Source organism: Semicossyphus pulcher, unplaced genomic scaffold, assembly GCF_022749685.1.
Source record: "Semicossyphus pulcher isolate SPU_LCO1_2020_fin unplaced genomic scaffold, fSemPul1.0.p SCAF_13, whole genome shotgun sequence".
Lineage (NCBI taxonomy): Eukaryota > Metazoa > Chordata > Actinopteri > Labriformes > Labridae > Semicossyphus > Semicossyphus pulcher.
Genome location: NW_027211637.1, coordinates 16064076 through 16092027, shown reverse-complemented (window position 1 = coordinate 16092027; position 27952 = coordinate 16064076). Strand labels below are relative to the sequence as shown.

The following is a 27952-nucleotide window of genomic DNA, read 5'->3' as shown; positions in this document are numbered from 1 at the left end:
AGGAGTCAAAGAAGCAGAACAGAAGTAATATTTAACTGCGTATTGTGGCTACAGAGCAGATAAAGTAATTAGCTTAAAATCCCTGGTGACAAAGAAGTATGTGTGTGTTACAGGGTGTGGATAGTCTCTATTTAAGATAGAATACAGGGCAGTTTCTAATAAACTTAAGATTCAAGTCTATTTCCAAGAAGCACAACAATATCCTTAAATTATTTGCAACTTATAGGTATTTATCATCTGGACTAAATAAACAAACAAACCTGCACAGTGCTTGCTCATTCCCAATCCTACGCGAAAGTATTTGGCAAAATTGAACTTTAAGCTACTAAAAAAGTTTTCGCTTACTGTATTTTTATGCTTAAGAAAATCCCGTATTGCCATCCTGTCTACTTGAATATACTTTAAGGGCCAACATTACACCACAAGCAAATGCTTAATACACCCATGAGTTGTATCTTCACTTCATAGGTTCAGGCGTAAAGTAGGTATACGTTAGTTTGAGAATTTGCAAAAAAAAAGGACCAACCATCCTAGTTCTTATGTGGCGTTTCTTTTTAACAACGAATTGTTTAGGGTAGGTCAAACAGGTGGAAATGTTTGCTACGTAATTAGCTCATTAACGGAACCTACCGACCAAGCTAACGTGAAGTAAAGTTTATTAGCGGTAAAAAGTAAAAAATGGTTTACAATTGTAACCTTAACTTCTTCAAATTTTCTTGAAAGCTTGTACATAAAATTTCACAAAACTAAAGCATATTTACCTCATATTATAAACTGTCAGACTAAACAACTAACCAGTTAGCTAACTAACGTCAATGTTAACCAGCTAGCATCAACTAGTTTTGCATAATTGGAACTTTGCTGCACTAATACTATGAAACACATTTATTAATGTATGCATATACTAATTGGAACTTCGCTGCACTAATACTATGAAACATATTTATTAATGTATGCATATACATAAAAAACAATGCCATACCTTGGTTTACATGAGACCCGTATTTGACGTAGCCAAGTGCATCAGTTGACGGGGAGAGGGGACAGTCACTGTCTCTTTAATTGATTCTATTGATTGTACAATTACCCGTTTCCTAGCAACCAATTGACGTATTACCGAAGTTTTTAGAAGTATAAAGTTGGTAGTTTTAGTGAGATTTAGTATCTCACTAGCTTAAAAGTAACTAGCTAGTGTTTACTTACAAGTTTTTACACACTATTATTAATTACACACTTAATGGTGTATTGACAAATAGCTAGTGCAGCCAAATTTAGGAACTCTGGGTCCTCTGACTTCACATCTAGATACAGAGATAGATTATACACATATTTACAGTCTTCATCTGGTAAAATCAAGGGAAACACTTGACTATAGCAGGAAAAGCAAAGGTAAAATGAATGTCTTTCATAAAGGCTTAGCTCCATTAATTAAGCCTAGTTCTAGCCCAGAAACAAGCTCACCTTAATGTAAACATCCACATTTGGCAAACAATTTACCCTGTTTTTCTTGTTGAAGAGATCTGCTAATATGTTAAACATCCCTTAATCATCAGTAATGAAAAGGCAGCAAAGAGGAGACACTGTGGGCTGTTACATAATCAAGGGTACAATTATCTAAGACCGGAGGGAACACCAGGTCAGTGTCAGTATGCCAAACGACAGCACTGCTGCAATCATTTCCTGTTATGCTCCCAACTGACTCTTTATATCTAAAGGCTTTGGGTACTGCATGAGAAATGTGCTCCAGGATGGCATCAGTCATTAATCATCATGTTACTGTACTGAATTATTCTGTCATGAGTGACAGATAGTCTGATTCATCACTGGGATCAATGAGTGTAAACTGGGGGATTGGTTTCACTTGTAGAGCTTGAAATAGATTCATTGGGGATTTAGTGATGGACTAGTGATCAGAATACTAACAATGGAAAATGTTTTCTATGAAATATTGTCCAATAATTATTATATTTTGGTTAAGACAAACAATTTTCACATTCAATTTTGATGAGATGAATTGACTGCACCTAAGATTTATAACACTGTTAAAAGAGACAATGGACGCAATTTTATGCATTTATTCATGTAGTTATTCCACTCTGATTCAAAGGCTCAAGGCTGGGTCAGCGATTTAATAGCCAAAAATACTCTAGAATTTATGGTTAATGTTTTTTTTAACTCCTTCAGGTTTTCTCTTCATTTTTTGTACCATCCTTCCTTAAAAATGCCACAAAACTTTGAAAAGTGCATTTTTGTGAATATCTCCAAAACTTCTCAAGTTGTTCATATACCCCCCATAAAAAGGTTCCCCATCATCAAGGCTTGTGAGGTCACAAATTTGCAACAAGAAACCACCAACATTTTTTCCCCAAAGGTTTTATAACCATCCTGTTCAAACAACATTCTCTTTTTTCTTTTTACACAGCCAGAGAACAAAAAAGATTAAACATAATAAACTCCCAAACCTTTTGTACAGAGAAATCAAACTAAATGAAGAAAACATCTCTTATATTAGTCCATGTTTTATCCTCTGAATCCACTCTTGCATTTGCCATTAAATTGGGAAGGGAGACACAATTGTGTCAATATGAGGCTCTCTGTGTTGTATGCAATGTCAATCAGTCCATTTCACTTGCTGGTTTTAACTGTTTTATATGGAATAGAAACCAGGAAGTCTAGGCAATTCAACAAGTAATCCAGTAATGTCTATGATAGTGTGTGCGTGCGTTCAAAGGTTATCAGTGTGAGTGTGTCAGGAGTAGGCAAATCTAAATCAAGTGTATGCATGTCCGTGTGTGTTAGAGTCTCATAGTTTAAGCCAGTCCGAATCCCTCTGAGCATTCCTGAATGGCCAACAGCAGCATATGTCTCAGCTTCTCGTAGCTCTCGTAAGCTGGGAGGTCCAGCTGGTTAAAGCTAATGGTGGAAAAAGAGAATCATTGAGGTTAAAAACAAAAATGTATTCCAGGATTGTTATTTTTGATTTGCAAACTTGCAATGTTTTTACCAGGTATGAGCAGATGGCAGGCGGTCAGTGGAGCGATCGTCACGGTGGATCTGGAACTTCTGGATGCCGTTCATGCCCTCCAGAGCAGCAAAACCCTGGAGTGGAACCTTGGATGTGCCGGTGACAAACTGTAGGAACTTGGCCCGGTCTGCCTGATCAAAGGACCGCAAGGCTCTCCAGAACCACTGGATCTGAAGGAAAAAACAAAAGAAAAAACAAAAAGTTAATTGAAAAATGTGCTCCAGCATAATTTTGTCTGTTTATTTTCCTGTCCGGGGAAAAATACTCAAAGCTAGAAACTTCAAGATATGGGCAAAAATGCCAAGATGATAGCTGCTTTACAATATTTAAAAAAAGAGTTTAGTTCCCCTGAAATAGTTCCAAAAAGTAACTAGGCTACATTAGTTTACTAGGCTAGATCTACAAGAGCAAACACAATCTAGACTGAACTGAAAAGAGTGGAGGTCAAACTCAAAGGTGCCTTTTGGAATGAGACGAGTAAACATGAAAACTCCAAAGATTTTTTGTTGTCATGTCCTAATGTATTAAATCTCTCAGAAATATATAGACATAAGTCTCTCAGACATGTATAGAAGTGCTTGAACATTTTTTTTAAAATTATTTGAAGTATTTTTAGTTATCCATACCTGGATGGAGCTGGACTGGTATTTGTGATATTCAGTGTTGGCCTTGAGGTCATCGATGTCAATAGTAGGCAGGCCAGAGATGAGCAGCTCCAGCTCCTGCTCAGTGAAGATGGAGATCAGCCTCTTGGGGATGATCTCGTAGAATCCCTCAAGAAAGGCTGCCAGCTGCTTTCGGATGGCACCTAGAAAATGAGGCAGAGTATTCACTCAGGGATCTTTCATTAGGTTGTGAGAAGATTCTTTATTTGTAGTATAACTAATGTTATCGTATCAGATAATTAGGTGGCTAATTTTCCAATTAAGCAGCTAAAAATTCAAGCTTTACTGAATAATGAATTTGAGCAGCAGCTGGACGGTGCTGCCGATAATAACTTGGCAATCTCCTGAGAGAAAACACCTTTTAGCTCCCTGCTGCATATTAAGTAGTTAAATATTTAAGAGTGCTGCCACCTAGTGATGTTTTCATATCCCAATGAAAGTATAATTTTTCAAACATAAAACCTCTACATTTACATCTGTTGATTAAAAGATATAGATAAGCCCATATACAGTCTGCATGACTAATGGTTTTAGACAGTAATGCTGAGTATTAATACAGCTTGTAACAGCTTATAGCAGATTAACTATTCACTCACCTGTCATCTTCATCTGGCACACCAAGTGCACATACTCTTTTTTGTTTTCCTCTGTGACCAGGATATTGGCTCCATTTGGCTTGAGGTCTCTCACTTCACAAACCCCAAACTCCTGGACCTACACAGACAGAGCACATAAAGAATTTCAGCAACAGTCGTCCTGTAGAGTTGTAGTTTAAAATTGTACGTTGTCAGAGATCATTAACAGGATTTTACGGACATCAGATTTCAAATTACACCTTTGCAGCACTTATTTTACAAGTAGATAAAACATTTAGGCTTCAGACCCTAGAGGCCTGACCCCAATTTCAACAGTCAAAAAGAGAATATATCTGGAGATCAATTTTCCACTTGAAGCTAATTAAAACATTTAGAGAACAGAAACAAACCTCTGTGCTGAATGTCAGCTCATAACCCAGTGTGGACACGTCATTTTCCAACAAGTACACCAAGCCCTGGAAGAACGGGTAGTCCTCGCTCTCCATGTCTGTGTACCTATTAATACCACAGAATGACAAAAATGATGAATGAAAAACACTGCCATAAATAACTAACCAGCGCTCTCTTACGACAACATTAAGTATAACAGCCAGTAGCGCACATACCTGACACTCTTGCCCAAGATGTGCTTGTAGAAGCTGCGGGTGAAGTAGCACTCCAATAACCGGTTGTCATAGACTGCCTTTGCCACCACGCGACCCACAAACTTGAAGTAGCTGAGGTGGTTGGGGTTGCAGTGGGATGAGGGGTTGATGGTGTAGGTGACACGGTCACCTGGTGAAGTGCGGAACAGGGCGTACATGGGGTTGAACATCTCCCGGGAGATGATCATGTACCACTCCCTCAGCAGGCCTCCAGCATCCTGGCCCTCCTCCCCTTCAAAGACGATGTACCTGTAATAGAAGGGAGCAGAGTCAGGTTGAGTGGTTCTGAATCGAGAAACGCACATGTTGATAGAAGGGCAATGAAGCCTTACAGTCTATTCTTCATGTCCTCTGGGCTCTTGCGATGCAGCTCCCTGTAGGAGTCCTCAAACACGTGATCTCTCCTCACATGCACTGCCATGTCCTCCTTCCTCAGGCCTTCATCCAGTCGCTCCAACTCCTGACGGAAGTACCTGCAGAGATTGAAAGAGTGGCATGTCAGTGATTTAAATTCCCAATAACTGTGTATCAGACAGAGCAAAATAGATGTGTCAGATAATCCGCCTTACTTCCTCTTAACATCAAAGTCCAGGATGCGTATGTAGTCAACCAGCACTGCAAAAGGCCCATCAGCCAAGTGAGTGGTGGACTGGCGCAGGATCTGATTAAGCACTGTGCGGTGAGTTTCTAATAGGAAAAAAAGGGAATCCTGTTAGACACTCTATCACACATAACAAAGCGTTATTATTGTCCTAACTTAACCTTTCATCCTTACCAGCAAAGCGGAGGAACTTCTGGGTGTCTGGTGGCAGGTTTGAAGAGATGTGCATTGAGGATGGTTCCCTGGAAAAGAACGGGTCGAGGGATGAAGGTGTAGCTGGTGTAAGGGGAGCTGGCGACAGTGGAGGAGGCTCATCTTTGATGTGAGAAAGTTGGCTCTCCCGAGTGTCCCTCACAGGAGGTTTACTCTCTCGCTCTGTGGCATGGACGAGGAAGAAGGCCTCCACTGCAGGCTGAAGAACTGCCGAAGCAATGAAAACATAATTAGGGGAACAAATCACTTAACCATGCTCAATAGACATACAATATGAATCACATACAGCATAAATAAATGCATTCATCAGGAAGGATTTAACCTACCCAGTACAGCATGCTGGTCATGGGACTCCTCCAGTTCTTTCAGGCACTCCCCGAGCATGTCCCAGAGTTCATCTAGCAACAGCTGCTCACTGAGCAGTGGGAGGTCGGGAAGTCTCTCTTCACTCTCTGACTGGCCGTTTCCTTCTTCATCTAATAAAAGGAAAATAATACAAGTTTTTCAGTCATCAACTCTGCCTGTTTATACCCTAAAAGTATATATTGCTGTAAGGTGGTGGTGATCAAGGCTTAAAATAAAACTATAGCTCCCTCTGTTTCAGGTTCAATGAATCCCAATCATAATATAGCTTAGTCTTTACCTGATCAAAAACATACACCTCTTGTAACTACTACACCTGTCATTAGTTGTTTACAAGTAAGTCTTACCCAGAGGTGCAGGGTCCTGCTCCAGAGGGGATGGTTGGTCTACATCCATTGGAGAATCATCTCTCTGGGCAGCCTGGGCGTCTGACATTGACTGCACTTCAGACTTCATAAACAAACCAGGAAGGGCAGACGATAAACAACAAAGAGACAAAAAATGGGGGAATTAATTAAAATAATTAACATGCATAATGACATTCCCCAACTCACTGTGGGTGGGGAAGAACTGAAACTGAGTAGGGAGGGAGGGAGGGAGGGAGGGGGGCCATAAGCATGAAGCCATGTCAGCCAGCAAACAAACATCATCAGTGGAACAGATCAAACAGCAGGCAGCACATTCATATTTCGACCATTTCATCAGCTAACTGGCACATCTGCTACGTGTATGTTGTACTGGGCAGCATAAACCAATTGAGGTAGCGGGCTGTATGGGGACTTCACACTGCATCATGTTGCTTACAAATATAAAACCACAGATGGGTAAACTATAGTTAATCTTTCCAATTAGACAGATTTTTGTTACATAATGGGTTAGCTCATCATTTTTCTTAAATGCACAGAGCCAGTACAGGCGAATCCAAATTAGACATGAAGCATATCTGTAACAAATTTCCATTTGACAGCTTTTGAGGACCACTTTAGTTATTTTGGCAGAATTACACTGTGGTGGTCATACTAAGTAGTTGCTGTGTTTCCTACTGTAAATGTTTGCAGTGTGTGAGTAGAAGTATGCTTGCTGTCATAGCAGCCCATGCTAACCGTGGCAGCAGCAGCCGTGCCAGCAGGGGGAGCAGCACCAGTGGGGGCATGGGGGGCTGCCACTGATGATCCGGCAGCTACGGCGACGGCAGCAGCGGAGGCAGAGGAGGCGGTAGGTGGGGGGGCCTGTTGGAGCCGGCGTGCCCGCTGACCCTCTCTCACCATCTGGATGATGGCATCAGCCTCAGCCTCTAGCTGACGCACCGCAGCCTGGATACTGCTGGCCGAGCCCAAACTTGTGGAGCCTGGCCATTGAGAGAGGAAGGAGAGAGGTTTTATCATTTCATTCAACATTAGGATCTTGTATGCTTTGTGAGTACCGTGTGTATAAAACATCTCCTCACCTAGTCGCCCTGTCTGTTTGGCTTTCTTGTTGGCGCGACGTGTGTCCTCACGGAGCTGGATGATGACTTGCAGCACTCGCAGGAAAAACTTCTGTGTTGACGTCTTGGAGGTCAGCGAGCTCATGCAGGGAAGCTGGAGTTCCCGTCCCCCGAGTGTTCGCTTTTGTGCAGCCACAATGACCACACTCTCCGCCCCATCAAACCTGTGCCCCAACCAACAAATGTACACCAGGTAAAGGACATTGTAGTCGAAAAAGTAACCTTCATGCAAGAACAGATACCATAATTTAAAACTGTGATATTACAGGGGAATGTAGATTTAACATAGTTAGTCCTGCCCAATCTCTCTGTTGAAAACCTGCCCAATCTCTATGTTGAAAACCTAATGTCACTGGGCAGCTCAGAGCTATCACTGGCTAACCTGCTGGTCATCTTTCCCTTGAGCCTGGCTGTGAGGGAGGAATCCTCAGGAGGGGCATCTGGGGAATGTGAATCAGCTTGAGCCCGTCTCTGCTGCTCCAGGTTGTACTCTCTAAGTTCAGCCAATAATGTGCCTGTGTAATGAGACAGAAAATGTTAGAAAACATGCATAAAGAGAAAACTGTTTGCTTAAATGCAAGCATGAGAACAAGTATCTGTGTAGCTGCCAAGCACTGACCGATCTGTTTACAAAGAGTGTATCCGAGATGTCTAGCTCCACTGAGCAGCAGTCTGAGCACAGTGTCTCTGGTGGAACCGTCTCCTCTAGATAACTGCAGCAGAATGTTGGCTGCATCCTCCAGACCCTCCTCTGAGCACGAGTGAGATGTCAACACCTTGAAGGAGGAAGAAAAATAGTTGTTTAACATATTGTAGAAAGTTTAACAAAAGTGGAAAAACAATTAGTTACTGGATTACTGGTTTCCCCATACCTCCACAGAGAGTTGGAGCTGTTTTTCTGTGAGTCCAGAGGAGGCCAACTTGTTGTCACTCTCTGTACTGCTGCCAGTGGCTCTCTGTTTCCCTGTATAGGTAAAGAAAATTCCCAAAGTGCTATGTTATTATTGCATTCTGAAATGGAGGTTAAATTGTAAAGACATGTTGTTTTGGAATCAACAAACCCTACCTGTAGAGGTTGTTCCAGTGGACGTGGGTATACAGATTGTTGTAGAGGATGTTTGAGAGGCTGCTAGACTTGTCCCTGAGGATGTACCCTGGGATGTAGTAACAACAGAAGCCCCTGGGCCTGCCACAACGGGCTGGATGGAGCCTGCAGAAACTATGCCCTGTGTTGTGATCTGAGCTGTTGCCCCTGAGCTTGTTGCCACACTGGGGTTGGCAGCTTGTGGGGTGGGATGTCCGGCAGGCACCTCGGTAGCCTTGTTGTCAGGCAGGGCAATAGATATGAGGGAGAGTAGACGCAGCAGCTTTTCAGTGAGCAAAGAGCTCCGTCTGATTACTGGGTGGGACAGCATGTTCATCAGCTGGCCAAGTGGGGAGGTCTCCAGGCTGAACTGAGCCCCCTCAGCCTCTGCACTTCCCCCGAGAGGAACAGTCTTCATAGAGGCTTTGCCCTTGCGGCTGACATTCATGTTGTCCAGCTTGACCAGTAGGTCCCAAAAATCAGTGGAGATTCCCAGAGACTGCAGCGCAGCGGCAGAAGCCCCCAAGGAGTTCTGGGTGTTGGAGGCATTGGAGCTGGGGTTGCTAGACTGCAACCCAGACCTGGAGCCCCCACCTCCACCCCCGCCCCCTCCCCCAGAGGTGACTGAACAAAGACGAGAGTCCAGGTCAGAAGTTGATGCTGATAGATCTTTACAGCGCTGCTGGGTGAAGTGGCTGGGGAACACCTGCAGGGACAGACCAAATTAAATATATTATAATTAGTTTTTAGTTCTAATAAAGCGTTTTTTAACAGCACAGAATATACAAATCATGATGCAGCAGATACAGATAAAGGTAAGTGGACTCTCACCTTAGCTAGCTGGATGAGTGTGTCCAACACGTGTCGACAAACCACCGGAGCAGCTTGTGGGTGGATGTGGACAGTTGAACCTCCACCTCCAGCACATGTAACACCTGCAGCAGCACCTGAAACTCCTCCTCCCAGTGTTCCAGCTCCTGTAGAACCCCCAGCCGAGTGCCGGTCAGCATGCTTCCTACCCGATACTCGCTGAATCTGGAAAATGTTTGTCCGGCAGCCCAAGGCTGCGTCCATAGAAACAGAGAGCCAGGAAAGCTGGTTGGAGCTGCGAGACTCCACCCTGTTCAGTAGCTCTAAGGAGGATGATGAGGATGAAGAAGAAGAGGAGGATGAAGAGGAAAGGGAGGAGGTAGCTGAGCCTTTTCCTCCGCAGCCTCCCTGGATGCTCCTTTTGCCTCGAGAGTCTTCCAGGCGTGAGGTTTCCACACACACCTCACTCTCGCTGCTGCGTTGGAGAATGGATAACAGGCTGCGAATGACCCACCCACGTGTCTGCGAGTGGTAACAGAGGTTCCTGAGCACACGGTGCAGACGGCTGGTGTTAAGCTTCGGTTCATCGACAAACAACAAAACCAAAAGGCAGGACAAAGCCTCGTGGTCCAGCAGCAATCGACCGCGCAGACGCAGCAAGGAGTCCACGCTGGAACTGGATGGTCTAAGGAAAAAAACAAGTAACAGAAATTCAGTCTATAGTCAAAAGCATGATTTGATCGATCCGTCAGACCTATGATATTGAACTTTTCTGTCATTCACTAAATTGCAAAAAATTTAATTTTCAAAACTCACAAATGCACAGTCTGCTCTCACCTGTGGTTTGTTCCTCCCCCCATCTGAAAAGTGCCTCCTCTCTGCACAGCCAGGCGGGTGTACTGGACGCCACGATTGCTCCCTAACCGACTGGTGAAAGCTGGTGACCGCAGGATGGCAGATAGGGCTGAAGATGAGCTGTGACCAAACAACCTCTCATGCATCAGTTGCCTCTGCCGTGCCTCTTGCTCTCTACGCAGCGCGGCTGCTTCAGCAGCAATGTCCGGTGGCATGACAGCCAACACGCTGTCCTCCATGTCCTCCAGGACACTACGTCGGAGCTCTGAGGGCAGCGTCTGGATGAAGGTGACCGGATCCAGAGGGGTGTCTCCCTGTGTCGGCTGTTGGGCTAACTCTCTACGCTGCTGCTCGGCACGCTGCTGGGCAAGAACCTAAAACAACCAATGGCATGCTTTGTTAAAAATAAAAATTCTAATCTTTGACACCTTTTCTGATGCTTGACAGGTATTGAAAGGTAAGAATTGTTTTCTTGCATAATCTTTTATTATTTTAGGGAATAGTCTCACCTCCTCCTGGATGGCAGGTGGCAACGCTGCAAGGAACTCTGGGCTGACCTCTGTGACCCCTGGTCCTCCCAGAACAGGTGCAGTAGAGGTAGGCAGAGTGGTGGCAACAGGAGGGCGGGAGGGTGGTCTGATGCCCAGCTGATTTTGCAACACCTCTCGACGGATGTCCTCAGGAAGAGCTGCCAGGAAAGAGGGATCCACACCCTCTGGCAGACTGATGCCTGCCAAGACAAAAACATCAAATGCATTATGAAATAATATTTGATGAAATATGTAAAAAAAATAAAATCCACAGATGGAGCACTGCAGTGATTCACTTTACCTGCAAGTGGGTCCTCATCATCATTACTGGTGGATGGGAGTGGCTCTTCCTGGATGGCCTGGGACTGGCTATCAGCGCTATCACTTCTGGGCATTGTTTCCCCGGGGGATGAGACAGATGTGGAGCTGTAAACAAACATAAAAACAAACAAACATAATTTCACCAAAAATTCCCTTAATACAAAGTCAGTGCACAAATGTTGAAAACGGAGAGAAACCTTGGCTTTCAACTCTGAAAAATAGGTATTTTACAAAACGTGCACCTCTTTAAAACAGGGAACATGACATTACTTGTTAAAATATAATTTGGACAGGGATGCTACTGACCCAGTGTCTGCGTCTGTCTGTCTGTCAGTCAGGCCACTCTCTCCGCTTCCAGAAAGCTCCTGAGAGAGCTGGGCAGTCTGGGCAGGGTTGGGAGCAGATTCTTCCTGAGTGGCAGAGGCAGGGCTGCTGGTATCCATGGGTGACCCTTCCAGTTGTGACACACCCACTACTGCAGGCTCTGAGGTCTCCACAATGTCTGGACTAAGAGAGGCTGAGAAAGGACAAAAACAATGAGGTCAAAGGAGGAGGAAATTATGTTAATCAATGCATTGTAGCAAATTTTCCTTCAAAAATGATCTGTAATTGACAGTAGTGATATTGTTTTTTTGGCGGATTCTAGCTACAAGCTCGGTCAACATCTTTTACAGATGTGTGTCCTTACTGTTGGCCAATCTGTATAAAGAGAGTTTTCAAAGTTTAGTCTACCTTCCCTGCCTTCATCCAACGCTCCTCCTCCTCCACCACCTCCCCCGACTCTCTCACCGGTTGTGGGTGCCGGGGACATTTCCATCTGAGACGCCTCCGCTTCACTGTTTGGCCTGTCGCCTGTCGACAAGGGTGGAAGGCCTGCCCCCGCCAGAGCAGCCAGTGAGCTGGCGTGAGACTCAGCCAGTAGCAGGTCAGCAATTGGCTGGTGGACCTGCTGACTGATCGCAGTCTCCAGGGAGACCAGGGCCTGTTCATGAGGAGCAGGTGTGGTAGGAGTGACCTCTCCAGATGGGGGAGCAGTGAGGAAGCCCTCTGAGACCCTGGGTGGGTCCAGACATGAAACTGTACCACCCTGAGCCTGCTCACCCTCTGCAACATCCAGAGAGAAGACTTTTGTTAAGACAGTGACACCCCATTCAGGATGTAATGTTTAAAGGAGAGAGCACACACGTAAACAGACCAAAATTAGCATTATGATCATTAGTTCTTGATCTTCTACATTGATGCCATGGGCCTCTGCTGAGGAAGGCAGTAAGTTGTATAGTTATCTCCTCAACGGGGTGAACAATCCTGATCCCCAACAACAACACAACTTACTACCTCACCACAGCACAGCCAGCTGTGGAAATAATGCACTGAATACATGACACACACATGAAAAAACATTGTATAGAGCAAAATGTATATATGAATGCTTCAAACAGCAATGTTTTCTGTTTTAGAATTATTGAGCCATGTGCAAGTGAAGAGCGGCTCTCCTCTGTAGCAGACGATGATGTGGAGCTGGTATAGCGTTGCCATAAGAAAGACAGTAGACTGTATAGTTATCTCCCAGATCTGGTGTGATCCTAAAACTATACAAACTACTACCTCATCCCACAGCACGCTCTGCTGGCTGAATTCCTCTGGACGCCCTTCACCGAGTGTCCCCAAAAAACGAAAAGTGACATTAAGGCAGAAGCAAAAACTAAATCTCTACAAATGTCAGTACCTGCAGTGTTCTCTGCACCATTAACTGTCCCCAATCCAGAACCCTACAGACAAAATACAGTTGTGATTAGTAAACAGTGAATTAAAGAGCATTTCTATATTTAAAAAGTCTTACTTCTTCACAACCATCAAACATTTTAAACAAACCTGCAGGCTCTGTTCCCTGGCCTGTTCTGCACCTGAGGCCCGCCTCTCATTCTGCTTAGACTCCTCCTCCTCAGCCAGCTGCCTCCTTCTCTTCTCCCTACGCTCTTCTAGTTCCTCATCCCTCAGACTCTCCAGATGCTGCAGGATAGGCACCTTAACCACTGAAAGCAGACACAGACGTCAGCATTAATCCTTGGTTGAGGCTGTACACACGTCGCCCATTCCAATTAATGCCCCCTTTGCTTAGTGAAATTATCCTGGAACACAGATTGTTTGTCCTGTTCCTCTTCCACCTTGGATGGTTACAGAGCAACAAAGACCAAATATGCAACAAATCAAACTGCAAATGCTGTTTAGTGAAGTACTTGGATTAACATGGTGTTTAGCAGGTTTTCTTTTAAAATACAAACTATATCCTCCACGTCATTGCATAGCCATGCTGCTGGTCAAACAGCACCAGGGCATAACAGGATTACATTATTAACAAATGAGACTCAAAACAAGATGCAATCACGGCCAATCAAAATGTCGTTAAGCTACCGGAGTAGTAAAGTGTCCAGAGCTGGAATAAACAGAGACTACTTGGCAATCATACTCAAATTTCTCAGAGCCCTACTTGTTTATTTATTTGCAATTTATCTCCAATGAAAAAAGTCTCAAGTTAAAGACCAACTTACCTGCTACACAGTCATGCATACTCTCAGCATCCAGCACTTTACACTCATCTGTCCATCGAGTTAAGGCAGTGGGAATACTAGAGAGGGTTCCTAGAGAGACCAAAAGAACAAACATGTTAAGAATTCAAGATAATACTGAACCAAAATGCTGTTACACCAAAGACAACCGATGCTAATTCTCACCTGCTTGTCCCCCGGTACTGCTCTGCTCGTGGAAAAAGTCATCCAACAACTCGTCATCAGAGCGAGCAATGATGTGCACATCCTCATTTCCAACCAAAAGGCGGGCACGACCGCGAGACTGCAGCGGCAGAGAGCTGGACAGCTGTAAAATGTCTGCTGCAGCACTGGGGCCCAACAATCTAAAAAAAGGAGCATATCAGAAACAGACTCTTTAGTTAGCATTATCACTCAAAAGAACAATAGCAGTGTAGCTGATGCTGCAGACACCAGGAAAAAACAACAACATGCTTTCACCTTTGCAGGATGAGTGGCGGGTTGGGCTGCCGGTTGCCAGGGTAATGGACATGGATTGTGTGTCCACTGTTAGCAGTGAGCTGGCGCAGTGTTCGCTGGCTGCGACCCATGCCCTGTGCCAGGCGGCTGCTGGTGCCCGCCACACCTAGGGTGAGGGATCCGTGGTCAGCATGGCGCACCATCAGTGGGTGGGAGCTGGGGATGTTGCCTGGGGAGGGAGGGATGTCAGCTGATGGAAAAACAACAGAAAACAGTAGGCAGATATTAGGGGGACAGCTCGCGCACAACCCCATGGAAAGTATATAAAAAGGTCAAGCATATCCATTTTCTGCATCATCTGCTTTTTTGTGTTTAAAACTCAAAGAACTAACATTAACTCGTCTTATAGCTGGAACTAGTCTTTGGAAAATAAGGCTGAACTTGTGTTTTTGCCAGGATTTAATTTAAGATTAATCTTTGTATATATAAGAAATATATAATCCTGCTTACCATTGTTGGAGAACATGTTGTCAAACTCTATGATGAGGTCATCATCCCTGTCAAACCTTTCGAAGCGGATGTGTGGTGCGGCATTGATGTCGGGGAAGTCCTCATCCAACTCCATCTCTGAACCTTCATCATCATCATCTTCATCTCCTTCTTCGTCATCCTTGGGGAAAAGTATCAACCATTAGACTTCAGGATGAGCCAATCAAGTCTCGTTTACTGAACCTCAGTGTATTTACCCTTACCTGATCCTCCTCCTCCTCTTCTTCCTCCTCCTCTTCTTCATCCTGGCTGTCTTCGTCATCATTGCTTCCACTAGAATCTTCCTCCTGCGTGTGCTCCTCATCCTCTGGTTCCAGGATGTTCATGGAGTCTGAAGGAAGATAGGAACACAGAGTTGCTTACAAGAAGATCTGTTATGGTATTTACTGGGATAAATACAAAAAGCTGTCACATGTCGATGTCTTACCTTCCCGGTTGGCCTGGAGAGTTGATGCCTGGCTAATATTGGAGGGAGCCTCATCCATCAAAACATCCTCTTGTGACTCATCTTCACCGCTGCGTCCCACTGATTGAAATAACAGACAAGTGATAAACCAGTTCTAGCTTTCTAGGTTGCTCTTATTCAAACATGTGGGTAACTACTTGTATGGCAAATTCATATATTGTTTTGGAAAATGTATTTTCATATTCAGCTATCTCACTGAGGTTTACCGTAAAATTCAGAATATAAGACTGTTTTTTGGGGTATCCCTGAGGGGATCTGGGTAAAATACTGTAACACAATAACATACATCTCTGTATTTTATACTGGTATATTGTTCGCACCGGTAAATAGGATGCAGCCCACTTTTTAGATGAACATTTTTTTGTTAAAAGTGCATCTTATACACTGAATTTTAGGGTAGTTGTGCCAAAAGTACTTTAAACTTTAACTTGCCTGCAGCATCCACACTCACTGTCCCCATCCAGATTACACCAGTAGCTTACCTATTATTGTGCTGTTGACTGTGCCAGCATCTCTTTCCAGTAGCTCATCAATCAGATCCACCAGCTCATTCTCCACCTACAAACACAGGAAATTAAACACAAATGCAAAGTCAGAGACAGATAATGTGGCTAAAATGATACGACAGCTCAATTATCTACATTTAGTAACATCTATTTTTATATATTGATCATTCATTATTTTTGTAAGGCTACATTTGAGTATTGTATGAAATACACTGTCAATCACCTGCATAGCCTGTGTGCTGAGAACCTCAGGCTGACCAGCGATGACCACTGTGTCTCCCTCAGTCTCTCCATCCATCAGGTCGCTGTCGGTTCCCTGCACCCTGTGGTTGCCCTCCACTGGCTCTGCCTCTCCAGACTCTCCTGGAAAGAGATGCCACACATCAGCAACACACATATTTGACATCACTGTAGAGTGTTCAAGTATCTCATCTGACTCATGGTGATACCTTGGTCCTGAGTGTTGCTGTTGCTGTCTCTGGCAGCGCCCACAGTGTCGTGCTCAGCCTTGTTCTTGCTGGAGCCTCCTTTGCCTCCAAACAGACTGCTGGGCTGGTTAACAATGCGGGACAGAGTCTCCAAAGGCTTCAGGGCGGCATTTACTGTGTTGGCCATGTTGGGACTAAACCAGTGTTTTAAAGGAAGAATAAAGAGTTATTTTAAACTAATTTTAAAATAACTATTTTAAATTAAAATATATATGTTCAACTATGTCTCACCATTTTAATAATATTTAAGGATGCACAGGCACACGAATCAATTGAGCAACTCTATTCCACTGATCAACAGGTGGCAGTAAGACTTAACTTTACTTACAAGGAAATTCAACAGGTCTCTTTAACTGACGAGTCCAAGGAGATCAAGCATTTTTACTGCTTTCATATAACTTGCTAAATTAAAATCAATATCAGGTTAACATTTTACCTGGACAAATCCAAGCTGTGGGGCACACGAGCCAAGTCATTGACCAGTCCTTTCTTAAGAAACAGCCTGATGATATTGTTCATGCCATTGTGTTGCGTCTTGGCTGCTGCCGTGCTGTAGAAACTGGACGTGGAGGGACACGACTCCATGATGGTGCTGATGATGCACATCACTGCCTGGAGCCTGGTTAAAACATGAACGCGATAAAGCGTGAGAACAATGTCTGGCTTTGAACAGATCCACATACATTATTACTCAATCAATAGTGCAGTATCAATATCAGGTTGATTCATTTACCTGGCATGTTTTTCAGCACCTTCAGCCATTGCTAGTGCTCTACTAAGCGCAGCCTTCACCTCATTGACCAGAGCCACCTGAGCATCAGTGCCGGTGCCGGCAGCTGCCAGGCTGGCCAGGAAGAGACGTGCCAAGGCTGGGGTGTCCTTGTCCTCGGAATTCTGGGTGTGGGGCAGAAGGTGGTCGAGCACAAAGGCAAGGACGCTGCAATCCTGTTAGAGGAAGATCAAAACCAGTTTAGAGAAAATAATTATACAGAGGTGTGAAATGCTGACACATTTCTGTTTAGCTACCAACCTCCTTAATTAGTTCTGACTGCCCGGCAGTGTAGCAGTAGGAGGCTATTAGTGTGGCGATTCCCACGTAGGAGCGCACAAGTTCAGCCAGCAGTCTCAGGATGGTGGAGGTGGGCATTAGAGGCTTACTTGCCTTAACCTTAGATGCTTTACCCTCCTCTGAGCTGGTACTCTTCTCTCCCTCCTGTTCTTTCTTTTCCTCCCGCATTTCTTCTGGTGTGGAGGCTAAGGAAGTCAGGAAATAAATAATAAAACATAGTTCAGATACAGTGCAAGCACTAACATGGTTAATTATTTTGTATTTGGGTCCTTTATTTTGCACCATAAATAAAACAAAAATCTAATTTGGTGGGCTAAAACAGCTAAATGGGATTAAAAAGCTGACTGGCTTTATCTGCTACAATGTTACACACACTTATACATGCTGTACATCACTTTGCAATAGCAACACAAACAGCAATCAGCGTGAAAGTCCCACCTTCTCCTTGTGGTGTGCCCGACTGGGAAGACTCAGCCACACCTCCATCAGCTGAAAACACTTGAGTCTGAGGGGAAAAGAAACAGCTTTATTTCTAACTGCAGAGAGGACACATTTAAAGTTTAGATATCAGACACCTTTAGATCATCACTCACGTTGATATGGAATGCAGACTGGGAGTCAAAGTCGCTGCCTTGTCGAGTGAGTCTGTACTGCTGGTAGACATCATCGCCAACGTCCTGCAGTATCTGGCACAGGTCTTGACCACCAGGCACAGCTGCTGCACGTTCTTCTGGTCGCTCAGCTGTGACACACACACACAGTAAGACACACTTAGCTGAAACGTTCAAATGACTACATCCATATACAGCCTACAAATAGATAGTAATCATGTCTTACGTTCTTCAGGTGCATGATAGGCGGCCAAAGCATTGAGCATGTCATAGATGACCTCCTTGATAGTGTCCGGGATAGGTGGTAGGGGGGACAGTTTCAGAGGAGTGGTCTTCACCAGCTGCACAGCATTGGGTCCTTTAATTCGAAGGTTCTCGAACTCATCATCAGAGGCTGTAGAAAAAAAGATTATGTATGACCTTATTAGGGGCACAAAATGTAGAAACAGCTAAATAGCCAATATATCCATCAAACCACTTTTCAGCTTAAGTAGCTATCTAATCAAGCGTGAGACGCTTGCACACTCACCTGTGCCAGCTCCACGTGGTGCAGGCAGAGCGATGCGGACACAACTGCTTGCAGTTTCAGCAAAGCATTCAGGGTTACGGCAAGCTGCAGGGCCCAGGACACGAAGGATATAATTGATTTCTCTGGAACCGAGGCTGCCTGACACCACTCCTGAGGTGGTACTTCCTGCTCCACTTGTCACCGCTGACCGCACCACCTATGGAAACAGATTATTGGAGAATATGTTTATGGAATTATCAGAAGGATTATTCATGAAGTGCTATGTTTAGCAAACAAAACAATACTACATTATGAGTACAGTCACTGACCTTCTCCATGGTGTGCCGCAGCGTGGCCGGATCTTCTATGATGTGTCTGAACAGCAGAGTGACAAGCGGGGTGAAGCCATTGAAGCCGGAGCTCTGTGTTAGCCCCAAAATCATCCGCGTGCTCTTCAGCTCGGCAAACATCATAGCATAGTGGTGATTGCGTGTAAGACGCAAACAGAGACGCAATGTGGCATGGAGGGTGTCTGGGTCCACAGGGACACTAATCATACTGACACAGGCACGAATAAGAACGGTGGTCATGTCCTCAGTCAGGCCCTCAACAACGATATCTGCGCACTCAGAATCGAGGGTCGATGCGGGGCCAGTTGTGGTCTCCTTCAGCTGGCTGGGTTCATCCTTAGGAGCGCTCATCTCCACTGCGGCCACTGAGTCCAAGTCAGTATGAGTTTCCTCCACTTTGCTCCGGTCTCCCTCTTCTCTCTCAGAGTCATTGATGCTACCAGCCTTGGCAGGCTTGGGCAAGCGAGGTACTCTCTGGACAGTCAGCATCACGGGCCTCCTGTTACCAGTTTCTTCATTTACCTGCATGACAGAATGGTTTTAAACTCCACTAACACAACTGTACCATAAAATTGTCAACAGATTGCAGTTTTCAGGCATTCTCAGGTAGTGGACAGTGTTTTTGTTTACCTGCACCATGGTGTTAAACTGCACAGTGTATCTCCGTCGTCCAGCTGTGAAGCGGACACTGCTCTCCCCAGCCCTCCATGCTGAGTCAATGGTGCTGTTGTTTGATGCACTGTAACTGCACCAGCGGCCTGAGCGGTCATCAAACCATCGCCAGTTATTCCCATTGGGCTGCAGGTACTAAAGGCATAAAGAGATCTCATTAAATGCACACAAGGGATGCCAAAAACATCATCTTACAATGTTATGTACACCGGTTAATCAACAACCCTTAAATAAACAGTAAAAATGCATTATTAACTGACAGGGTTACATTCATGTAACCTTGTTATATGGGATTGCATTTACTACCACTTGCTTCCCCCACCTCCTGTACACAGAGTACTCAAACTTGCATTGTCCTATCTAGATACACAGCTCATTTCAGAAAACAAACGAATAAAAAAGCAAAGAGTTAGCACGTAGACTGAAGGTCAAGGAGACAAAGTTAATGATGTATGAAGAATGTACAATAAAATTCAGTGTATAGGACGCACTTAATACTTTTTTTTTTCATCTATAAAGTGGGCTGCGTCCTATATACTGTTGCGACCAATATACTAGTATAAAATGCAGAGAGAGGTATGAGTGGTGACTCCACATCTCCGCATTAAACCGTTTCTGGGTCCAAGCCGCTACGTCTCCTATTTACAATATGCCTCAGTGCTGTTTCAAACTAACTTGAATGTTGCTAACGCTTCGTCACGGACATGCACTGTCATGATCGCCATTGCAGCCGCCGACCTCACAACAATCAACGTTACCTTAGGCTGGCAACTACCACGAGCTACAACACCAGGAGCTCGACATGGCAAAAAACAGATGGTAGGTTGTGGGTGTTATGAAAGTGTTTTAAATGAATATATTTAAATAGTGTTGAAGTAAGTTGTATACACGTTTTTATTAATACATAGCTATAGAAAACTGTGTGTTATATTCCAATTTTTTTCCGGGATTTTACGGTATGTCTGTTTTTTCTCTGTCTTTCAACACTTATATTTGTACTTCACGACCCAGAGTAAATTGTTGTCTATACCTGTGCATTTTAATTGGTGTAAATATTTAAAAGTATCACTGTACTATTATAATCTGTATGTGTGGCTTTGTTTTATAAAGTTGACTTTTACCTTGTTCATTTGTTCCCTGCGCTTTGAAGAGACTGCCATCTTCTCATAGAAGTCAATGATCAACAGCACTGGTGTGATCCATCTGCAGAAAAAGTAATAATACAAGTTTTTTTAACATATGAGGGCTTTCATGATGAAAAGAAAGTGTGACAATAACAACTGAAGTCTGAGCAAAACTGACTTTGGTGTCTGGATGTCTTTCTGTTCTTTAGCAGCCTGCAGACAGGGCTGCACAACCTCAAGCAGCTTGATGAGCAATTCAAGAATCCCACTGTTTTGAACCACTCTGGCACCAAACAGCTTCAGCTCCTTCAAGGCAGAAAACAAATGAGGAGGTGCAAAATTAACAATGGCAAAAACTATTTTTTCAAGAAATAATAAACAAGTCAACATATTAAGGCTAAAACGTTTAATTAATGTGTTCGTACCTCAAAGAGCAGCGTGAGCAGGAGAATTCGTGTTGCCAGTTTGGAGGCCTGGGGCAGGGTGGCCATCTGTCTGGTCCACTCAGACACCGTCTTCGTGTCACTGGTGGTCAGGGGCTCAGCCGCCCTAATCAGCACATCTGCTGCGTCCCACACCTACACACAACATGGACACCATCAGGCTGTTACAAGAACAACCTGCTTCTATTTTCTATTGTTATAAAACGCTCTCAAAATTAAAAGGTGCTTTCATGGTCAAATGTAAAACATGATAAAACACATACATACATAAACGCTTACATAGCTCCATTTGCATCAAAGATATGTGAGGTATGTTATGTTGGGTACTTTTAGCAAGTACCTAACACAGCTGTCACCACTGACCTGGTGGACAACCTGTCCGAGGAGAAGATCTCTGTACTCTGGGCCACTTCTCTTAATGGCGGTCATTAGCAGGTCACAGAGTCTGTAGACTGTGTCAGGCAGCTCATCCAAAAGATGGAAGCAACCAGGCAGCATGGAGTCAGTGAAGGTATGCAGCTCCTTGGGGTCCAACGGTTCGGCCTCCATGAAACGCTCCAAGCAGCGGGCTTCCTCCTCCTCTGCCCGCTCCCTGGCTCTCCTGTCTTCTTCCTCACGCCGACGTGCTGCTTCCTGAAGCAGACACCCAAATATTGTTAAATGCTGCTCAGCTAAATAGTAGATTACTTCATGAGGTTTTATTTAGCAAAATATAATTAAGAGTGAAAAGTGAGAAGTGCGAATGACACACCTCAGGTGAGTCAGAGCGCTGCTCCATGCTGACCTCTTGCCCAAGTGACATGGCGATGGCCCTCATCATCTGATCCTCTTCAGACATAGTCAAGTCCTTAATAGAACAAGGGCAACAAAGTTAACAATATAAGGTGCCTGAATTTGACTTAAGATTATTACAAAGAAAAGAAATGTGTTTTGATCTAGGACTCTAGACTTACTCTCACTGCTCCACCAAGAAGTGGAGGAGGGTGTGTGAGTAGGTACTCTGTGGCCTGCTCCATGGTGCTGGTGTTCAGCAGAGCCTCCATAGCATGCTCTCTTGAGAAACCCATATCCATCAGCTAAAACGCAACACAAAAAGATTAAGACATTTTATTACAAAAGTAAACAGAAATGGTGTCATGAACAGAATGCAAATAAAAAGGGGATTACAAGGCTCAAATGACAAAAAGAGGAATGATTCATGACGTCTTTCAGTTGTTATGAATCTGTCTTTTTGCGATCAATAAGGGAGACAATGAGACATTCTTCCACTTCTTTTCTTTGTTTCATTTTGAAATAATGATGCACACAACCCTCCAATCACCCAATCAAATATTTTCCTTCACAACACAGCCCTGATAATCTACCTAAAAAAGGTAGCAATACCAACAATCTAGTCGATAGTCCTCTCTCTCCCACCTCTCTATCCCTTACTCTCTTTGGTCTTTCCATCTCTTAATTTCTATCCCTCTCCCTAATGGTTCTTATACCTGCTCTTGCTGCTGTTGACGGACATGTCTGTGCCTCTCTCTCCCTCTGCACCTTCCCTGTTACGAAACAAACGGTGGCCCAGGATTCAGTGCATGCAGACTATGAGGTAGGAAGGGTGGTAAATACAAAACCTCTGTTTTATTTCCTGCTTAGTTCGCCACCTAGATATACAATTATACAGTTAACCTGTGCTGTCAAATCTACCTGCAGTAAACCTGCACAGCAAACTGTAAACACTGGAAAGGTATTAGGGAAACAAAGTCCAGCTGGTAGGCAGAAAAAAACAGCATACAATTAAAGAAAAAAAGTAAGATACAAACATGTGAAACCTCTTTTTACAAAGAGTGATAAAAATGAAACAACTTCCACGACAAAGATTGTCAGACAGCTTCCCCACATACCTGTGTAAGCTGAGCCTGGTTAACCTGGGGCTCACGGCGCGGGGTAGAATTGGTTGAATCATCAGCTGATCCTGCTGCTGGCCCTGCAGGTGTTGTTCCAGTCGCTACTGGTGCCTCTCCAGCTGTTGTTGATGCTCCGGGGGCAACGGTTGGTCCCAATGTACCAGTGGCGGGCGTCTCTTCATCCGGGCGCACAGTCCCCTCTCTCTCCTTGGCCAGGCGCTCCTGGATTACAGGTTCACCTCTCAGGATGTGACAGAGGATGGCCAGCATGGATTCAGCCATCCTGCCTCCATACACCTTCAGCGGCTTCCTATTCCAAAGGCTACGTATGCAACTGAACGCAGCCTGGATAAAGGAGAGATAATGTTACAATAAAATATAAAAATACCCATCAACATGGCAAATCCTAAAACCTAATGCCTCGCCTAGGAAATACTTATAAACGTCAAGGCTTAAATGCATCCTTGAGATATAGAATGATGCATCTCAACAGGGCACCATGTACACAAGCAGTCCAATAGACATACTACTGCTGCTATTTAGAAACAGGACTTTTAAAGCAGGTATTTTTAAAGTTGCCTATTCTTCCTTATTCCAAGACAGGATATTATAATACAGAAAGCAATAACAGAGAAATATTAAAGTCACGAGAACACAGTTGCTCTTTTTTTTTAACCACTTGAATGCCACCTACAAAGTACAATTGACTTCCCATGTTGAAAACACAAACCCACAAGTTTTATCCGAAGGCAGCAACAGACTTCTATAATTCTTCAGTTTGTGAATACTGACCTTTTGTGTGACTATCAGGAACCGAAGGGCGCTGAACTGGGGCATAGTTGGGGTGACCCCGGGCATTTTAGCGGGCAGGGAGTGGGGTGAGTCGAGCACAGTGCTTGGGTTCACCATTTTCTCCACCAGCATTAACCAGGCATCCAGGAACTCCCCTGTCCCATCCGGGAGCTCAGTATGCTCCAGACCCTCAGACACAGGCACCTTTCCTCCCATTGACAGGGCCCAGTTAAATGTCCTGCACAAAAACAACACAACCAATAAACCTCCTGTTTGACATATAAGTTACAATATTAAGGATTATTCACAGCGTTATCGTAGCTTTAGAACTTTAAAGATTAAATACTGTTCTTTATCTTCATGTGTAACTGCATAAGGTGGAACTTACTCAAATAAGGCATCATGACCCCCAGAGCAGAAGAACTTTTGCAGCATGAGGTGGTATGGGTACTTCCTCTCATCAAACAGCATGGGAGATGTGAATCCCACAGAGCAGATGAAGAAAGTCAGCCTGCCAGACGAAACAAGACAAACGGGTTCATATCCCCACTGTTGCGCGATGCATATATCTACCATGGCAAATGGTGTTAGGGCTAGTCTGCTCTTACCTAAACCGAGGGGTGGGTGTGTAAGGTGGGGGTTGCCAGCTCAGACCCTTTGTGAGGAGCTTTGTGAGGGCAGAAGCGGTGGCCCGGGCAGCAGGCGTGGGGGTAGTGCCTGTGCTTGTGGCATGGTGTGAGCGCCGTTGGCGCACTGGGGAGCCCACACACAGCTTCACCAGCAGTCCAAAGAGCTCAGCCAGAGCCCTACCCAGACGAGATGAAGCTACAAAGACACAAGTAGGTAAGGGACACAAAATTAAGTCATTGCAACTGAAGATATATTCCGTTGAAACATTAACAGACAAAAAATCTACTTGTGTAGACATGAACTAACCAGAGAGTAGCGGTTTAATCTGTTTTATGCGGGTGGCCATAGCCGGGGTGAGTTTGGACTTGGCCTTGGGGTCTGTTGCAGCGGGTTCGTCTGTCTCCATGGGAGCCAAGGTGTCCCCATCTAAACCCATGCCTTCCAACAATCCACCAGCAGATGAATCCACAGACACTGCCTCAGACTCTGCTATACAAAGGTAGACGAGATTGGAGTTGTGAGAGGGTGTTTCAGGCACATAGTTGTTTTCAATTAGCAAATATAAATGGCTATATTACCAGTTTTCCTGGAGCCAGACGCTGCTGTTGCTGCAGTGCTGCTTGATGGTTTCTCCTCTTTGGGTACCAGTTTCTGCATGTCTGCCTGGCCAAACTCACAACCTGGAGGCAGACTGTTGGGCACAGGCGAGAGAGGTGTCAAGAGGGTTTAAGAGTACATAGAGTTTCAATTATGAGGGTAAAAGACAAGAGATTAACCTGTTAGGCGTGCAAAGGGACAGCAGCACGGTGCTCTCCCACACCAGAGAGCAGTAGAGCTGACTGAGCTTGTTGAGAACACTCAAGCCCAGCTGGGAGCCCCACTGGTTGACTGATATAGCTCTGATCTCACTCTGTTTGGAAAAGGAAAAATCACGTCAAGAGTTGCTGAACCATTCTAAAAACATAATTACAATTTTGACAAATCCCTCAACCTCAGGAGGGATTGTTGACATAATCAGAAAATAAAATCAAAAAATAAATTCATATTTACCTGTCCTACTCTGCAAGTGTGGACAAACATGAGGATGTAGGCATGCGCTGCGGTAAGAGCATGTAGCAGTGGTGTGGCTCGGGCTGACAACGTGGCGTCTGTGACGTGGCCTGCATTGGCCAGTTCTCTGAGAAGCACAGACCCACCAGGCACCTCAATTGGTCGATGAAGTGGCTCGAGAGACGTCAGGATACTGTCCAGTTGGCACAGGCCCTCCTGGAGTACCTTAGGCTCATGCGAGAGCGTCTGAAAGGAAAGGATTTAGGGGGAGGAGATTAATTCTAAATACAGCAAACTAAAATGTCTTTGAACTAGGGATAATGTATGTTAATATGTGACATTGCTGAAATAATCAATACAATACAGGACAAAATATTTTGTGCTCACCAATATGGACTTGCACACACCAGCCACAGCTTGACATGCAGCAGATGTAGGGAAGTCTATGGGCAAGTTGGGCAGGCCCAATATAGAAACCAGAGGGAGCAGACCCTTCTGGTTCACAAACTCCTGACAGTGGTCGTCTGTTGTGTTGTTGCTGAGTATAGATTCCACAAACTTCATCTGGAAAAACATATGCATGGCAAATCAATAATTGAACTGAGAAATTAGGTCATCACAGTTTTATAGCTTGGAGTACTTCACAATATACAATATTCAAATCAATACTGAGACAGTAAAAGAGACACTCACCACATTCAGAATATAATCCATTAGAGGAATGGGTATCCGCTCCTCAGTGCCCACAACCCTGCAAGAATTCAAACAACATTAAAATGACAACTACAAACTAAAATGTTTGAAATGATGTTGAAAAGTTGAAAGAAAAAACAAAGTCTGTAATGAGTTGTTGTTTCTATTCTATTGTGTTATGAACTCAGCGTCATACAGTTCAAGTGGAACTGACTGTCTGTTGCTCTCTGGTTCCCCCTGCTGCTGGCTGAACGTGTGGAGAGCCTCTTCTTCCTCTTCATCCTCACTGGAAGCTTCTTCAGCAGCGTGGCTGGAGCGTGCTGGTGGCACCGCTACAGTGCCGTCTGCTTTCTGGATAGATGGTTTCTGGCAGATGTACTCAGGGGCTCGACCCAGGTTGCAGATCTCCTCCAGTAACTGTAACAACAATTGAGCTTAAATTATCCTGCCAAATAATGTGATGATATTTGAAAAAGCATGTGAAAATCTAGGTCAAATACCTTGATAATGGCAGTAGTAGCATCGGTCTTCAAAGTGGGTTGGTGCCTCATTAACTCATCCACAGCACTGCCCAAGTTGGATGCAGTGTCACCTGAGGCCAAACACAGAACATGTCATCTTCTCAAAAAAAGGCTCCACAAGCAAAGAACTGAATAACACTGCACATATTGTCCAACTCACCCAGTGGGTCAGAGCTGCGTCGCCGTCGCATGGCAGGCAGGTAGTCAGGAGACAAAAGCACTTTGAAGAGGCGCTCAAACGGCTGGCACTGAACAAAGGAGTGCAGGCCTCTTGCATTCAAGCACAGGGCACTGAACACGTTGGGGAGGGAACCCAACACCTCACGGGTCGCAGGAACCTGGAGGTGAGGAACAATTAAGAACATGCAATACAAGTACAGTCGTGATGGTGCATGTTTTTATTTGAAGTCATCATTAAGAAAGTGATAGTGAAATAATACTGAATAGCCTATATCATGAAATCAGACAGATCCTAACAATCATTACAGAAAACTACCTCATCAATGCAGGGTGTAGTGAGCGTCTTGTTGAAAGCGCTACAATGCTAAAAAAACGGAAAAGAGCACTAATGACAAGTGAAACCAGAACTCAAGTAGGGTAAAATATTTGTTTTTTAAAACCCTAGCCAGAGCACAACAAAACTGGCACTTTACTAGTGACAGACAGACGTCATAACACATGCCCTTTGATCTTTTAGCTGATGTGACGTAGGCTGTAATCTGAATCTGAATAACTTGCTATACTGAGATGAAAAGACACAGGTGTAAATGGCAATGAGTCTCAGCTATCAACTTGTGTTTGCAAATGCAGTAACAGAGTCACATTGGCTGTGCTGGATAACTCACGTCTTTGATTAGCAGGGCATGCAGCATAACATCAGTGAGACCATTATCCTGCAGGGAGGAGAGCAGGGATGGCTCCTGGAACACAAACACTGTCACAACCTCCGTCGCTGTGAACCCGGAAGACAGAGCCAAGGGTAGGGGGGAAAGAAAAAAAAAAGTTTTAGACCTCATTTAAAGATCAATGGTGAAATTTCAGCACATTTAATCCATTTTGTGGGTTTATTATGGCAAAACTTTGAAATAAAATAAGGAGCACTTAGCTTATTCATAAGACATCTTAACATACTGTCTGAAGTGGTACTTTGAACTCACCTAAGAGGAACAGTGAAGGGCCATAGTATTCTGCATTACTGATGATGTGCTTGAGTGAGGTAGGCAAGGACCCATCCATTACTTGAAAGGAAAGGAGGAAGCACATACACACATTAACATCCTACATTTGCATAATTAAATGTGAAAATCTTGAGGTAACAAATAATAACCCTGTTTAGCATAAATACATAATATTAGTATAAAACCCTTCACCTGGAGTGTATCTATAGAAC

General features: G+C 44.3%; 1 protein-coding gene across 12 annotated transcripts in view; it reads right to left on the bottom strand.

Moving 5' to 3' along the window:
- Positions 1–2061: 2061 nt before the first annotated feature.
- Positions 2062–27952, bottom strand: part of huwe1 (HECT, UBA and WWE domain containing E3 ubiquitin protein ligase 1) — a 35221-nt gene continuing 9330 nt past the window's right edge. For 2 of the 12 annotated variants that reach the window (XM_069660608.1, XM_069660609.1), the window contains 64 exons: positions 27720–27800; positions 27408–27514; positions 26723–26900; positions 26542–26633; positions 26238–26458; positions 26042–26099; positions 25736–25912; positions 25349–25594; positions 25075–25208; positions 24877–24989; positions 24605–24787; positions 24277–24493; positions 24057–24179; positions 23669–23906; positions 22874–23221; positions 21938–22060; positions 21736–21831; positions 21348–21617; positions 20967–21119; positions 20720–20847; positions 20539–20620; positions 19376–19552; positions 18725–19267; positions 18417–18612; positions 18114–18281; positions 17870–18018; positions 17715–17781; positions 17238–17461; positions 16941–17152; positions 16644–16826; positions 16169–16341; positions 15943–16082; positions 15696–15771; positions 15175–15273; positions 14951–15078; positions 14709–14868; positions 14220–14448; positions 13926–14104; positions 13743–13832; positions 13066–13226; positions 12920–12962; positions 11926–12297; positions 11500–11710; positions 11174–11298; positions 10852–11072; positions 10325–10716; positions 9509–10172; positions 8660–9383; positions 8466–8557; positions 8213–8369; positions 7977–8108; positions 7555–7770; positions 7211–7455; positions 6455–6557; positions 6071–6220; positions 5706–5951; positions 5500–5617; positions 5263–5403; positions 4892–5179; positions 4676–4781; positions 4287–4404; positions 3652–3833; positions 3005–3195; positions 2062–2913 (listed from right to left, as the gene is read on the bottom strand). In XM_069660608.1, coding sequence (XP_069516709.1) covers positions 2811–2913; positions 3005–3195; positions 3652–3833; positions 4287–4404; positions 4676–4781; positions 4892–5179; positions 5263–5403; positions 5500–5617; positions 5706–5951; positions 6071–6220; positions 6455–6557; positions 7211–7455; positions 7555–7770; positions 7977–8108; positions 8213–8369; positions 8466–8557; positions 8660–9383; positions 9509–10172; positions 10325–10716; positions 10852–11072; positions 11174–11298; positions 11500–11710; positions 11926–12297; positions 12920–12962; positions 13066–13226; positions 13743–13832; positions 13926–14104; positions 14220–14448; positions 14709–14868; positions 14951–15078; positions 15175–15273; positions 15696–15771; positions 15943–16082; positions 16169–16341; positions 16644–16826; positions 16941–17152; positions 17238–17461; positions 17715–17781; positions 17870–18018; positions 18114–18281; positions 18417–18612; positions 18725–19267; positions 19376–19552; positions 20539–20620; positions 20720–20847; positions 20967–21119; positions 21348–21617; positions 21736–21831; positions 21938–22060; positions 22874–23221; positions 23669–23906; positions 24057–24179; positions 24277–24493; positions 24605–24787; positions 24877–24989; positions 25075–25208; positions 25349–25594; positions 25736–25912; positions 26042–26099; positions 26238–26458; positions 26542–26633; positions 26723–26900; positions 27408–27514; positions 27720–27800 — 12062 coding nt within the window. In that variant the 3' untranslated portion in view covers positions 2062–2810. Of the gene's footprint in view, positions 2914–3004; positions 3196–3651; positions 3834–4286; positions 4405–4675; positions 4782–4891; positions 5180–5262; positions 5404–5499; positions 5618–5705; positions 5952–6070; positions 6221–6454; positions 6558–7210; positions 7456–7554; positions 7771–7975; positions 8109–8212; positions 8370–8465; positions 8558–8659; positions 9384–9508; positions 10173–10324; positions 10717–10851; positions 11073–11173; positions 11299–11499; positions 11711–11925; positions 12298–12919; positions 12963–13065; positions 13227–13742; positions 13833–13925; positions 14105–14219; positions 14449–14708; positions 14869–14950; positions 15079–15174; positions 15274–15695; positions 15772–15942; positions 16083–16168; positions 16342–16643; positions 16827–16940; positions 17153–17237; positions 17462–17714; positions 17782–17869; positions 18019–18113; positions 18282–18416; positions 18613–18724; positions 19268–19375; positions 19553–20538; positions 20621–20719; positions 20848–20966; positions 21120–21347; positions 21618–21735; positions 21832–21937; positions 22061–22873; positions 23222–23668; positions 23907–24056; positions 24180–24276; positions 24494–24604; positions 24788–24876; positions 24990–25074; positions 25209–25348; positions 25595–25735; positions 25913–26041; positions 26100–26237; positions 26459–26541; positions 26634–26722; positions 26901–27407; positions 27515–27719; positions 27801–27952 lie in introns of all 12 variants that reach the window. The other 10 variants (XM_069660611.1, XM_069660618.1, XM_069660616.1 and 7 more) reach the window with 10 other exon arrangements.